This window comes from Bos indicus, chromosome 1 (genome assembly GCF_029378745.1).
Source record: "Bos indicus isolate NIAB-ARS_2022 breed Sahiwal x Tharparkar chromosome 1, NIAB-ARS_B.indTharparkar_mat_pri_1.0, whole genome shotgun sequence".
In the NCBI taxonomy this organism is placed as follows: Eukaryota; Metazoa; Chordata; class Mammalia; order Artiodactyla; family Bovidae; genus Bos; species Bos indicus.
Window position 1 is genome coordinate 64,789,833 of NC_091760.1, and position 14,407 is coordinate 64,804,239.

Sequence of the window (14,407 nt, forward strand, 5' to 3'; positions counted from 1 at the left end):
CTCACGGGGTCACAAAGAGTCGGACACAACTGAATGCACACATACATATTGGATAATCCACGAGACTCTCCTTATTTCAAAAGCTTTAATCACACCTGCAAAGACTCTTTTTCCAAATAAGGTAACATTTACAGGTTCTTGAGATTAGGACCTGATATCTTTGGAAGCAACCGTTAAACCTACTACATTTTATTTTTATCAGAAAAAAGTTCATTTTAGGAAAAAAATCAATTTGGATCAGATTGATTCAACTAAAATAACTAAACCCAAGACAGAGAAAAGTTGCTTGCTGATTTAGGGTTTTTAGAGAAGGCAGTTTAAAGAGGCATTACATTTTGAATTGAAATAACATCTTTGCGTATCCGTCTCCCTCATTAAACTGTAAGCCTCCTAAGGACAGAAAGCATATTTATTTTACTGATTTTTGTGTTTCCTTTCCCTGCTCTCCAGCTACTGGAGAATGCTGACTCTTGACCAGTAAACATTGGCTGGCGGGTTGGTTGGCCCACACACGTCATCTGAAGTGTCGATGAGAGTGGACCACTGGTGTGTGGCATCAGGGGGAGGCTGCCTGGCTGTGAGCTCAAGATGTCTGCCAACGCGGCAGCAGCCAATTGTCCTGGTTTGCCAGGGACTCGCCCACTTTTAACTCAGAAAAGTCCCGAGTTCCAGGACACTCCTCCGCAGTCTCAGGCAAACCAGGCTGATCAGTCACCTCTCCAGGAGCTGAAAGGTGAGGGGAGTTGTCTCAGTAAAGCTGATGCTCCCCATGGAGGAGGTTTGGTCCTCGGATGGTATTGCCCTGGAAGTGTGGCCCAAAGTGGGGCTTTCTGGCATTTTTTTTTTTTTTTTAATCTCTGGGTGCTTTATTTGGTCTTACGGCTGGGCAACTACAAGAATTGCAGGCCTGTAGGGTGCAGCCCAACAAGGTTTAAGTTCTTAAATGACTTTCCCCAACATTCCCAGCTTTGACCTAAAAGAAACACACCCCCTAGGAAAGATATAAGGCAGAATGAGTGTTATATGAAATGGAATTTTTATTATACAGCAAATACAATTGGGTAAAATTAAAATGATTTGTGTGTGGTAATTTCCAACAAATGCCCTAACAATATAAAACATAATTAAATTATATTTTCTTTTCGTTTCACTGAAAAAAAAAAAGTTGTATAACTTATGATAAACATAGTGGATCTCAAAAGCCACTAGGATGACATAAAAAAATAACTTTTTAAAAAGGATAAATACATAAGAAAAGAAAACTGAAGAGATAATAGCAAAGAAGAGATCAACAAAATGTTGGAAGATGGAAGAAGGATGATAAGAGGAGGCTTGAGTTCCAACTTGCTCCACTTTGCTGAGCATCTACAGAAGGGGAGGCCAAGAAAAAAATGCCAATTTGTATCACAAAACACTAGAAAAGTTCAGGAATTGAAGATAATGGTTATCAGGGGAAACTGAAAACAGAATTGGTTAAAAGGCTTTATAAGAGCAATCAGACCTTCAGATCTCCTTGCTTAAGCAATCCCCTAATCCAAATAGAAGGAAGCTGACTTTTCAAAGACGTTTTATCAGAGACGCTATTCACTTAAGAGTCAAAGGCAGAAAGGGGGTAAAGTGAGAAGAGTAAGTAAAAGCCTCCTCTAAATAAGTTCTACTGGGCTCCCACAATGCTGGACTTACGAGCCTGGGCAATGTTTATCAATTTTTAAAAATCATTCCCTGGAGTCTTTTTTTTTTGAGAGTTTCCTTCTCCCTAATCTCCCCTTAATTCATTACAATTAAGAATTTTGTGTTTGTGTGTCATCTTACACTGTTGATTTTTTTAAAATTTTATTTTATTTTTAAACTTTACATAATTGTATTAGTTTTGCCAAATATCAAAATGAATCCATCACAGGTATACATGTGCTCCCCATCCTGAACCCTCCTCCCTCCTCCCTCCCCATACCATCCCTCTGGGTTGTCCCAGTGCACTAGCCCCAAGCATCCAGTATCGTGCATTGAACCTGGACTGGCATCTCGTTTCATACATGATATTTTACATGTTTCAATGCCATTCTCCCAAATCTTCCCACCCTCTCCCTCTCCCACAGAGTCCATAAGACTGTTCCATACATCAGTGTCTCTTTTGCTGTCTCGTACACAGGGTTGGCATTTTTAAATGCAAAGCAAAATACAGATTCATTCACTTACTCACTTAATGCAACTAACATCTCTTGAGCACCTGCTGTCTATACTAGGCAGGCACAGTTCCAGGTGCTTGGTAAGCAAGTCAGATAAAATCCTTGTTCTCATGAAAAGTGAAAGTCGCTCAGTCGTGTCCTACTCTTTGCCACCCCATGGAAGTCCATGGAATTCTCCAGGTCAGAATACTGGTGTGGATAGCTTTTCCCTTCTCCAGGAGATCTTCCCAACTCAGGGATAAAACCCAGGTCTTCCGTATTGTGGATGGATTCTTTACCAGCTGAGCCACAAGGTTCTCATGAAACTTACATTTTAATTAAAGAGATAGAGGACGAATAAATCTAACGCATAACTCGATAGTGAGAACTGTTGATAAGCACTATGAAGACAGTTAATGCAGGACACAGGTCAGAGAGGGCTTCCCTGGTAGCTTAGTAGTAAAGAATCCACCTGCCAATGAAGGAGACGCAAGAGACACGGATTTGATCCCTGAGTTAGGAAGATCCTCAGATTCCTGAGTTAGGAAATGGTAATTCCCCCCAGTATTCTTGCCTGGGAAATTTCCAAGGAGAGAGGAACCTGGTGGGCTGCAGTCCATGGGGTCACAAAGACTCAGAGACGACTGAGCAACTGAGCACGCACGTGTGCACAAGTCAGAGAATTCTGGGGACTGATAATCAAAGCTCTCCTGTGAGGTGATATTTGAACAGAGACAAAGATGAAGCAAGGGAACAAATTATGCAAGTATCTGGTAGAAGAGGGTGCTGAGAAGAAATAGCAGGTGCCAAGGCCCTTTTCGAGAAGGACAAGGGAATATATGGAGGCCAGCACGGCCCATAGGGAGCAAGCAAGGAGGAAATGATGGGAGACGAGGAATTTGAAGATGGGCCAGGTGCCTGCTGCCACAGGTGTGACAAAGACAGGAAGGTATAACAACTGTCTGGAAGATAACAGTGGTTGTCTCTGGAGACTGAGGGTCCAATGTTGGAAGGAAGACACTTTCTTCTGTGTATTCCTTTAAACCCTTTGCATTTTTAAAATCTTGTGCATGAATAACTTTTTAACCTAATCACTTAAAATAATTAAAAATAACAAAAGTGGCTTTATAATAATTTTTAAATAATACAAAATAAAAGGTAAAAACTGAGTTGCAGCTGGGGTGCAGTTAGAAGGGACAGACCCGGTTGCTCATCCATCCTGGGGATAGGGCTGCCCGCGCGCAGGGGCTAAGGAGCTGTTCAGGTAAGCAGAGGAAACCAGAGCCTGGGCCTGGCCAGAGGGGATGGGAGACCAGCCCGTGCCCGAGTCCTCAGAGTTCAGGAAGCTGGTCTTCTTGACACTGACTGGAAGAGAACAAATGTTCACAGATTCAACCTGGATTTTTTAAAGTTTAACCGTCAGCAAGATTGTCTTGGGTAATGTTGAGTGAACTTCTCTTTTAGGCAAAAGATTGGGATGGGCAAAGTTTCAATTCCCCAGTGATGGACTCTGCTGTCCTAATGTGGGAACACAAAGAGATGGAAAAATAGCTTTGCAGGGAGCAGACCCTCTGGGAGAACAATGAAGATAGATCTAGAGAGCTTCCAAATAGGGTTGGGGTGCAAAGGGGAGAGGCTGTGAATAATAAAATGATCCCATATGGGACCTGCAGGCAGCAGGGGTGAGCCCGCCCAGTCTCTCGGAACAGAGGTGACTAACAGCTTCCTAAAATATTAAAGGAACTTTCCATGAACGCTGTTAAATTGACCTACACCTTTCTTCCTAAGACACACTTATAGAAAGTGGGGGTGGGGTAGGCGCTTGGGAAGGGGGTGGGTGTAAAGCTTTGCAAAGCTCGTCCTCTCTTTGCCAAGAGAGGAAGAGAGGCCCCCCGCCCCTCCTCCGCCCCGCCCTTCACAGGATAGAACACAGGAGGGTCCACGCCTCATTCCTTCACCCCTCCTTTGAGGCTGTCTCCCTTCACTCGCTTTATGAGATTCTCCCTGTCTTGAGAATCAGGATCTCCCCCACAAATCTGTTTCCTAAATGACAGAGCCCAGGAAGAGGGCAGAGGTATCAGGTGCTTTCTCCAGGCTCCATTCTGGTCCTCACCCTCTACATCTGCACATCTCAAAAAGCAAGAATTGCGACAGAAATCATATTTATGCCAGCTCCGTTTTGAGGCTTGCAAACCCAGCAGAAGACTGAGACAACTGTGACCCTCTGAGCCCCGAGTTTCTCCCCACTTCTGAGTAGGAAATGAAGTAGAGTTTCCCCACATATTGATTTTTTTTATTGCCTTTGAAAATGGTTAGCTTTTGTGAATGCTTTACTTCAGTTAAATAAAAAAGTCAAACAAAAACAAGTTGGTGGCCAAAACTCTGGTATGATGTCCCACTTAGGAAAATGGAGCCAATAGTTGAGCCCTTTTAAAGTGTCTCGATCTGAGTGGGGTTACACGGTTATTATGCATATGAAAGGACTTGGGAAGCTGTAGCAGAAGATTTGTGCATTTTTAGTGTAGTAAACTATAATGTAGTGAAAAAAAAAAAAAAGATGTGACTACTGACCTTGAACTCAGGTACCGCTCCCATGCGGGCAGTCTTGAGTACTCAGCCACTGGGAGGGGCCCTTGAGCCTGAGCACAGGCAGGACAGATTCACAGGACGGGGTATAGGGGAATCTGTCGGGGACACCTGTGTTGTGCAGGAGCCCCAGGCAGGCCTGGAATCACACTGCATGTACTGCAGCCCTTGCCTCTCTTGAGGGCCTGGGCTGAGCTGGGAACCACATACCCACACAGGAAACAACCAGAGAGCAAGTCCGGACAAGGCCACCGGGTCTCAGGGACAAAGCTCTTATCCTGCTGAGAAGGCACGTCTTCACGTGGTCCCCACTTCCTGGAATCAACGACAGGCTGCCTGGCCACAGGAAAGTCTCAGGCTAGATGGAAGTGGCTGTTTGCACCCAAAAAGACAGCTGGCTGAATAAACAGGCAGCCACCCTGTCATCTCCACCTCTCTCGGTCTCTGTCCCTGTTTCTCTCTCCCAGTGCCCACGTTGTTAGACACTTTCCATCATGAACTCTTGGAGATTTTAGTGGTTTGTTTTTTCTAGAAAAGTGTGCCTCCTGGAAGGATGATCTCTAGGCGTGGTTGGGAGGCTGGAGTACCAGAAGCCTAAATAAACCCCACAGATCCAGGGGGGTGTCCTCTTCTTGAGCACTCACCAGATTGTTTCATTTCTTGTCCGCAGGAGGCGGTGTCTCATTGCCCCGAAGAAGGCCAACTGGCCCGAATCCAAAATGTTATCCAGGAGCTCCCTCCATCCCATTATAGGTAAGAATTCTTGGTAAAAGAAATTCACAGTCTCTCAATGTGATGTTAATACCACAGATGCAGGCTGGCATCATAAAAGGGGACAAATTCAGTGGACAGTGGCTTTCTGGGGTAGGTTGAGGTAGGCGAACAGGTCAGTTGTATCAGAGCGAGTTGGTGCCTGACCAGAGACCCTGGCAGGAAGGGACAGCCCATGTCTAAATTACTTTCACAGTACACCTCAGAGTCCCATAAGAATCATTTCTGATTGCACAGGCCAGTCTCACAGAGATCTAGATTCTTAGCCAGGTTCATAGCTTAACCAAATCAGTGGAAACCAAGATGGTTTCTAAACAGGGTTTGACTATCACTCTTAAGCATTTGGCTGACTGATGTCTCTGTATGCTTATCAATACTAGCCCTTCATCATTTCAACGTCTCTCCTTCTCACAGTCTAGTCCCTAACTGTGCCACCTGTCCCTATGAAAGTCACTCAGTCATGTTCGACTCTTTGTGACCCTATGGACTATAGCCCACCAGGCTCCTCTGTCCATGGAATTCTCCAGACGAGAATACTAGAGTGGATTGTCTTTCTCTTCTCCAGGGGATCTTCCCTATTCAGGGATCAAACTCCAGTCTCCCAGCATCATAGGCAGATTCTTTACCATCCGAGCCACCAGGGAATCCCAGTGGTTCTTAAACCTAGCCAGGTCTTTATAAGAGGGCAGATTTTGATGTGGTATAAGAACATCCCAGCAATAACAGATGTTATTCATCCACCAAATGAGTTCCTTAACCAGTACAAGGGTGCCCATAGCTGAAAGAATTAGAATAAAAGCCGAGATGAGGGCCAGTTTCAAGACTGTGTGGAGGCCATGCTGCCCTCGGTGACAGGAGGCACAGGCTCCGAGCACTGTGAGTCCCGGGATCCATCTCTGACTGCACTAGCATCCTCAGCTGACTTCTGTCGAGAGTGTCTCCTCCCCACCCATGGCCAGTGCTCCTAGGGCCAAGAAAATTACTTCCATCTATCTTGATATCTTCCTGATAGCCTTCTAAAATTCATGAAATAGACGTATTTAGAATCTCTTAACTCAACCTTAGAAATTATCTCCAGATATCAGGTTTCACACAGACTTTGAAGTTTCCTACTTTTTTTTTTTTTTTCAATGAACTGTTACAGGACCTTGGAATACCTGATTCGACACCTGGCCCACATCGCATCCTTCAGCAGCAAGACCAACATGCATGCCAGGAACCTGGCCCTGGTGTGGGCACCCAACCTCCTCAGGTGACCATCTCCCCTCACCTCACTGCCCCAGTGGGCTCCAAGCAGCCCCCGATTCACACGAAACCTGGATTCTTCAAAACTGAGCCCCTCTGCTAGACAAACCTTTGGCTAAGTGGTTATTTGTCACACAGGGGAATTAAAGGTGATTTTAACAGCCCTTGCCTGCTAACCTTGGAAACTCTGGAACCCAGAAGTATATTCTGGCTACAGCCATGATGTGGCCAGTGTGATAGACCTGTATGTTATAATTTCCTGGAAAGGTCTTTCTGGGTCTTTGGGGTTCCTTGGCTTTTGTTGGTTTTGGTGGGGTCCTAGCTAGCTAGAACCTGAATTAGCTGCTTCACATGACTTTGTAAATGATGACCTGCCCTTAGAACAATTCTTTGGAGCTTGAAGGAGATCCTATGAAAAAAACAAAATCAATTCCTATATATTGAGTAATACAGTGTTTATAGCTTTGCAGTTTATAGTGCCTGGTGACTGTTTCCAATTTGTCCAGTGTGTTGGGCTTCACAACCTTTGAAGCGTCTCTTCAATTGATCTTAAATAGTTATATTAATACAAATTAACAAGCTGTATACATTTAGAAATTAGGGCCTGTGCAAAAGGCCCACTGGCTCCCCACTTATGCTTCAGTAGGTAGGGCAGACTCATTCACTGAATGTGTTTCTTCTGCGGTTCAGATCTAAAGAAATTGAAGCCACTGGTTGCAATGGAGATGCAGCCTTCCTCGCAGTCCGGGTCCAGCAGGTGGTGATTGAATTCATACTGAATCATGTGGATCAAATCTTTAACAACGGTACCCCCGGGTCACTGGAGAATGATGGTAATGACTCCTCCTGGCATCCACTTCTTCTTTGCCCGAGGCACGGGATCCGAGAACAAGTTCGAGTGGGCTGGGATCTAGCTCTCAGTGTCAGCTATGTGTGTCGGCTGACAACACTGTGTGTCAGTGTCTGAGGATCATGTGTATGTACATGTGTGGCTATGCGGCAAAGGTGTGGTGTGTGCAGATGTGGCTCTAGTATGTTTCTGATCAGTTGCATACATGGCCTATCCCGTGAACATGGTGTGGTGACTTTGAATACTGTTCTGTTATTTTTAGTGAGTTCTTAAACTCTTCCAGTTGTTATCTAGAGGCACTGGCAATATCCCCCCAACTATTAGCTTTTATTTTTACTTCCAGTATGATATTGCAGAAGGCTTAAGTGAGTGAGTTAAGAAGCATCCTGTTCATGCTTGTATTTATATTCAGAACGCCTTCTCTTTGCAAGCATTTCTTTTTTAAATTGAAATATAATTGATTTACAATATTGTGTTTGTTCCATTTACACATTACACACACCTGTATTCTTTTTTTGGTTCTTTCCCATTATAGTTTATTATAAGATATTGAATGTAGTTCTCTGTGCTACACCCTGAATCCTTATTGTCTATTTTACATATGGTAGTGTGTATCTGTGTAATACCATATTCCCGGTTTATCCCTGCTCCACTTCCCCTTAGGTAACCATAAGTTTGTTTTCTATCTCTATGAGTCTGTTTCTGTTTTATAAATAACGTCATTTGTACTATTTTTTAGATTCCACGTGTAAGTGGTATCATATAGGATTTGTCTTTCTTGCAAGCATTTCTTGAGCACTTGCTTTGTTGTGCCCTGCCCTGGACAGTGGGCATACTGCAGTGGGTGTGTGTTTGTGGGTGCATGTATGTAGAGATTAGCTAGCATTGAAACCCACTATATGTGAGAAACAGTTAGCTGTTCCAGGTTGGATGTAATGAGATGCAATTCATGATGTTCCAGTCCTCATGATAACATAATGAACCCCAGGAATGCATTGGTATTGGTTTATGCTGCTCGAACTCATATGAGCCTAATTTGTAAAAATAAAAAATCCAGCTGATCAGTAAACCTGATAACTACCATTTGTGTGAGGGTACAATTTCCAGCATTAGCATACATCACATGACTGGGAAGGCTTGTTGAAACACAGTTTACTGGACCTCATACCCAGAATTTCTGATTCAGCTTGTCTGGAGTGCTGCTGAAAATCTGTATTTCTAACAAGTTTCCAGGTGATGCTGCTGCTACTGGCCAGGGTCCATACCTCAAGAACCAGTGTGTGTTAGAACTATATCTTCAAAATATTTGTATGAGCTGATCAAAGCATTCTTTTCTAGTTTGGCTAATAAGCTTGGGAAAATCAATTATAACCATCAAAGTAATCAATTGCAATTAATATCAAATTTTGATTCCTGGTATAATAATTCTTACCCCCATCCTGTCCTCTATGTGGTTTATGATCTTTCTTTTAAAATTCACATACCATAAAATTCACCGCTTTAATCATTTTATAGTGTGCATTTCAGTGGTTTTTAGTGTATTCACAGGATTGTTCAACCATCACCACTGTCTAATTCCAGGATGTTTTCATCACTCCAGAAAGAAACCCCATACCCAGTAAAATAGTCACTCCACATTTTGTCCTCCCTTCCCACCAGAGTCTGGCAACCAGTCATCTGCTTCCTGTTTCTATGGATTTTGCTTCTTTTGCACATTTCATATAAGGGGGATCATACAATACATGGCTTTTAATGACCTACTTCTTTCACTTAGCACATGTTCTCATAGATCAGCATTTCATTTTTTTAATAGCTGAATGATATTCCATTGTATGGATATACCATATTTTATGTATCCACTTATCAGTTGATGGACATTTGGGTTGTTTCTGCTTTTTGGTTATTACGATGCTGCTGTGAACAGTCATGTACAAGTTTCTGTGTGAACGTGTGTTTTTAATTGTCTTGACTATATACCTAGGAATGGCTGACGTTTTTTATATCTTTATTTTACCTTGCATTTTGTGCTAAGTTTCTTCAGTCTTGTCTGACTGTTTGCGACCCCATGGACTGTAGTTTGCCAGGCTTCTCTGTCTATGGGATCCTTCAGGCGAGAATACTGGAATGGGCTGCCATTGCCTTCTCCAGGGGATCTTCCCAATCCAGGGATTGAACCCACAACTCTTATGTCTCCAGTGGGTTCTTTACCACTAGCACCACCTGGGAATGGAAATAGTATGCTTTCATTCATTCATCCTTTTGAATCAACCAGTAATTCACTGGGGACTTACTGTATGCCAGGAACTATGGTGGGCCCTCCACACATATCATCTCATTGCCTTATCACAACAACCATCCTAAAGTTATCAACCTTATTTTATACATGAAGAACCGGAGAACCAGAAAAGCTTAGCAACTGGTAGGACTGAACATGGAACCTAAATTTTCCAGCCTGTGCTTTTTCCTTACCCAGTGATGCCTCTGGGAGGGAAAAAAAAAAAAAAAAAAAAGGAAAACAAATAAATAAACCATTGTAGAGAATTATGACTTTGGGAAATGTTCTTCTTGACAGCAAATTCCACCCATGACTGTTAGTGTTAAGGGTGTTCCTAATTCCACCCTGGAAATGCCTGTCTTTTTTATGACCATTGCCTTAATCAGCTTTTGTCCCACATATTGAAATTTAGTTTCCTCTGAGCCTTTAACTCTTGACTGCCTCTAATACATATTATTCAGTGCATTCCACTTAAATGTTCTGAATTCTTATTGACTTTGGTACCATACTGAACGTTTACACAAAATGGAATAAGTCATTTGTTGTCGTTGTTCAGTCACTAAGTCATTTGTAGCAAACTCTTTGTGACCCCATGGACTGCATGGCAGGCTGCCCTATCCTTCAGCATCTCCTAGAGTTTGCTTATATTCATGTCTATTGAGTCAGCGATACTATTTATTTAACTGTCTCACCCTCTGCTGCCCCCTTCTCTTCCTGCCCTCACTCTTTCCCAGCATCAGGGTCTTTTCCAATGAGTCGGCTCTTCACATCAGGTGGCCAGAGTATTGGAGCTTTAGCTTCAGCATCAGTCCTTCCAATGAATATTCAGGGCTGATTTCCTTTAGGATTGGCTGGTTTGATCTCCTTGCAGTCCAAGGGACTCTCAAGAGCCTTCTCTAGCACCACAGTTCAAAAGCATTCTTCAGCCCTCAGCCTTATTTATGATCCAGCTCTCATATCTGTATATGACTACTGGAAAAACCCATAGCTTTGACTGTATGGACCTCCAACCTTAAATTGCCTTAGAGGCCATGTTTTCCAGCTGCAGCTGCTGCTAAGTCACTTCAGTCGTGTCCAACTCTCTTCAACCCCATAGACGGCAGCCTACCAGGCTCTGCCGTCCCTGTGATTCTCCAGGCAAGAACACTGGAGTGGGTTGCCATTCCCTTCTCCAATGCATGAAAGTGATAAGTGAAAGTGAAGTCGTTCAGTCGTGTCCGATTCTTCAAGACCCCATGGACTGCAGCCTACCAGGCTCCTCTGTCCATGGGATTTTCTAGGCAAGAGTACTGGAGTGGGTTGCCAAGAGAAGGGGTAATCTCATCCCCACCCTAGCTGAGTGAGACCTCCTCTGTGGCTGAACACACATTCTCACCTGACCGAAGGACTAGGCAGTACCCAGGGGCAAATACCCTTAGCTGTTACTCTGGCACACATGAAGTGCTCAATATGTTGTTGCGTGAATGAATGGTCTGTCTCTGAAAAGTACAGGAATGCAGGTTACCTTCTGAAGCCTCTGTGTGCCCTCTGGCTGGGCTGGCCAGGATTGCTATCACATTCCTATATGTAGTCTTTGCCACAGACCCCACTATGCCCAAGAGAAGCCCCTGCCAGGAGGTCAGGAATGGAGGAGCTGTGGCTGCAGGCATCTGGCTGGAACTGGTGAACAGATCCACTCCCAGGAGGTCTATGAGCTCTTCTCTTCTCTTTACAGAAAACCGGCCTATCATGAAGAGCCTGACTCTGCCCGCCCTCTCCCTGCCCATGAAGTTGGTGAGTCTGGAGGAAGCTCAGGCCCGGAGCCTGGCTACTAATCATCCTGCCAGGAAGGAAAGAAGAGAGAATAGCCTGCCCGAGATTGTCCCTCCCATGGGCACCCTCTTCCACACTGTCCTTGAGTTACCAGACAACAAGTAAGTGGCCTTCTTTCAAATTCTGGGAGATGTTTGGGTGGCAGGGGACAGAGGAGGAAGTGGTTAGAGTCTCAGGGCTATAATGGCAGCATGGGCTGGGGTTGTGATCTGGTTTGGGGGGTAAGGCGGCCTTCCAGAAGAGATGGGAGCTGATGCCACGACATCCACCAATGTGCATTCCCTCACTGCCCCAAAGTCTTTGAGACCTTGATCTCCCACCAGAGATCCCTAGTACTATGGTGGGGATAGGGCTCATAGGTGTCAAGAATCATAACTAAAATCCCTTATTTCCTAGCTTAGACAAAATAGCCTTGATGTTTTCAAAAGGAAAGTTGCTAAACAGAAAAATTTGCTGCCTCCTCCACCCTGCACCTTCACGGCACATTATAAAAGGCGTGGCGATGGACGGAGGACAAGTTGACAAAGCACCACTCTGGGCTGAAAACTCTTGAGGACACGGCGCTTGAGGACATGCATCCTGGCTTCTGTTCCTCCTCTCTTACCTGTCAGAGCCTTCCCTTCCCTGCAAGAACAAAACAAACACCATTTTCACTCACGTCTTTCCTCACTCTCCTTTTCATTTCTTCTGTTGTAACGCTGGTCTCCACACATTCCTCGGTTATGGAAGCAAGAGTCCTAAATTCTAGGCAGACAGTAAGTGGAGGAGCCGGAAGGCAATCTTTTCGTTGAAGAGTATCATCCTTGCTGTTTAGTCAGTGAAAGGAGGTGTAAAAGTAGAACCCTCAGACCTCTCGTCAGTGTCCTCCACATGATGGCACGGCTGTTTCCCTCTGGGGAGGGAGAGTGCGCTGGGTGCCTGGGAAGGGTGACTGGATCTCACCTGGCAGGAAACGCTCCATTTCCTGGCACTGCCCCTCCCCCCAAATCCCTGGAGGATGACACTTTCATCCAGGGATCAGGAAGAAGGATAGCTCTGAAGGACAATCAAGTATACCTTCCCTGTGCTGTCAGCCACACCTGGGGTGCACCATGCCTCAAGGTATAGGCTCAAGGCCAAGTGCTTGACGACATTAGGCTAGATCCGACAGAAACCACGAAGCACTGCAGGTCTATCGCTGATGGTAGAAGCATGTGTTCTTTGAGAACCCTGTGGAGAAGACGTCCTCTGTGGAGCCCACACGTGCCAGGGTTTCATCCCAGAACTTTTTGAAATATAATGGCTAGGCCAGCCAGAGCCTGGCAAGGCCTCTGTGGTGACCTCTGGTGGCAGCAGGTCCTCTGGGCCCCGTCTGAGTTCAGTTCAGTTCAGTTCAGGCGCTCAGTCGTGTCTGACTCTTTGTGACCCCGTGGACTGCAGCACGCCAGGCCTCCCTGTCCATCACTAACTCCTGAAGCTTACTCAAACTCATGTCCATTAAGTTGGTGATGCCATCCAACCATCTCATCCTCTATCGTCCCCTTCTCTCCCAGCATCTTTCCCAGCATCAGGGTCTTTTCAAATGAGTCAGCTCTTCACATCAGGTGGCCAAAGTATTGGAGTTTCAGCTTCAGCATCAGTCCTTCCAATGAATATTCAGGACTGATTTCCATTAGGATGGACTGGTTGGATCTCCTTGCTGTCCAAGGGACTCTCAAGAGTCTTCTCCAACACCACAGTTCAAAAGCATCAATTCTTTGGCGCTCAGCTTTCTTTATAGTCCAACTCTCACATCCATGCATGACTACTGGAAAAACCATAGATTTGACTAGACAGACCTTTGTTGACAAAGTAATGTTTCTGCTTTTTAATATGCTATCTAGGTTGGTCATAACTTTCCTTCCAAGGTGTAAGCGTCTTTTAATTTCATGGCTGCAGTCACCATCTGCAGTGATTTTGGAACCCAGAAAAATAAAGTCAGCCACTGTTTCCACTGTTTCCCCATCTATTTGCCATGAAGTGATGGGGCCAGATCCCAAGATCTTAGTTTTCTGAAAGCTGGGTTTTAAGCCAACTTTTTCACTCTCCTCTTTCACTTTCATCTAAAGGCTCTTTAGTTCTTTGCTTTCTTCCATAAGGGTGGTGTCATCTGCATATCTGAGGTTATTGATATTTCTCCCAGCAATCTTGATTTCATATTGTGCTTCATCCAGCCCAGTGTTTCTCATGATGTACTCTGCATAGAAGTTAAATAAGCAGGGTGACAATATACAGCCTTGACATACTCCTTTTCCTATTTGGAACCAGTCTGTTGTCCCATATCCAGTTCTAACTTGCTCCTGACCTGCATACAGATTTCTCAGGAGGCAGGTCAGGTGGTCTGTTATTCCCATCTCTTGAAGAATTTTTCAGTTTGTTGCGATCCACACAGTCAAAGGCTTTGGCATAGTCAATAAAGCAGCAGCAGATGTTTTTCTGGAACTCTTTTGCGTTTTCGATGATCCAACAGATGATGATAATTTGATCTCTGGTTCCTCTGCATTTTCTAAATCCAGCTTGAACATCCGGAAGTTCACAGTTCATGTATTGCTGAAGCCTGGCTTGGAGAATTTTAAGTATTACTTTGCTAGTGTGTGAGATGAGTGCAATTGTGTGGTAGTTTGAAGATTCTTTGGTATTGCCTTTCTTTGGGATTAGAATGAAAACTGACCTCTTCCAGTCCTG

At 44.5% G+C, this 14,407-nt stretch overlaps 1 protein-coding gene across 1 annotated transcript in view; it reads left to right on the forward strand.

The window, feature by feature from the left end:
• The window catches only part of ARHGAP31 (Rho GTPase activating protein 31), a 119,130-nt gene that overhangs the window by 76,906 nt on the left and 27,817 nt on the right, over positions 1-14,407 (forward strand). Inside the window, exons 4-7 of the mRNA XM_019985377.2 lie at positions 5,422-5,504; positions 6,667-6,774; positions 7,458-7,600; positions 11,607-11,805. Coding sequence (XP_019840936.2) covers positions 5,422-5,504; positions 6,667-6,774; positions 7,458-7,600; positions 11,607-11,805 — 533 coding nt within the window. The remainder of the gene's footprint in view (positions 1-5,421; positions 5,505-6,666; positions 6,775-7,457; positions 7,601-11,606; positions 11,806-14,407) is intronic.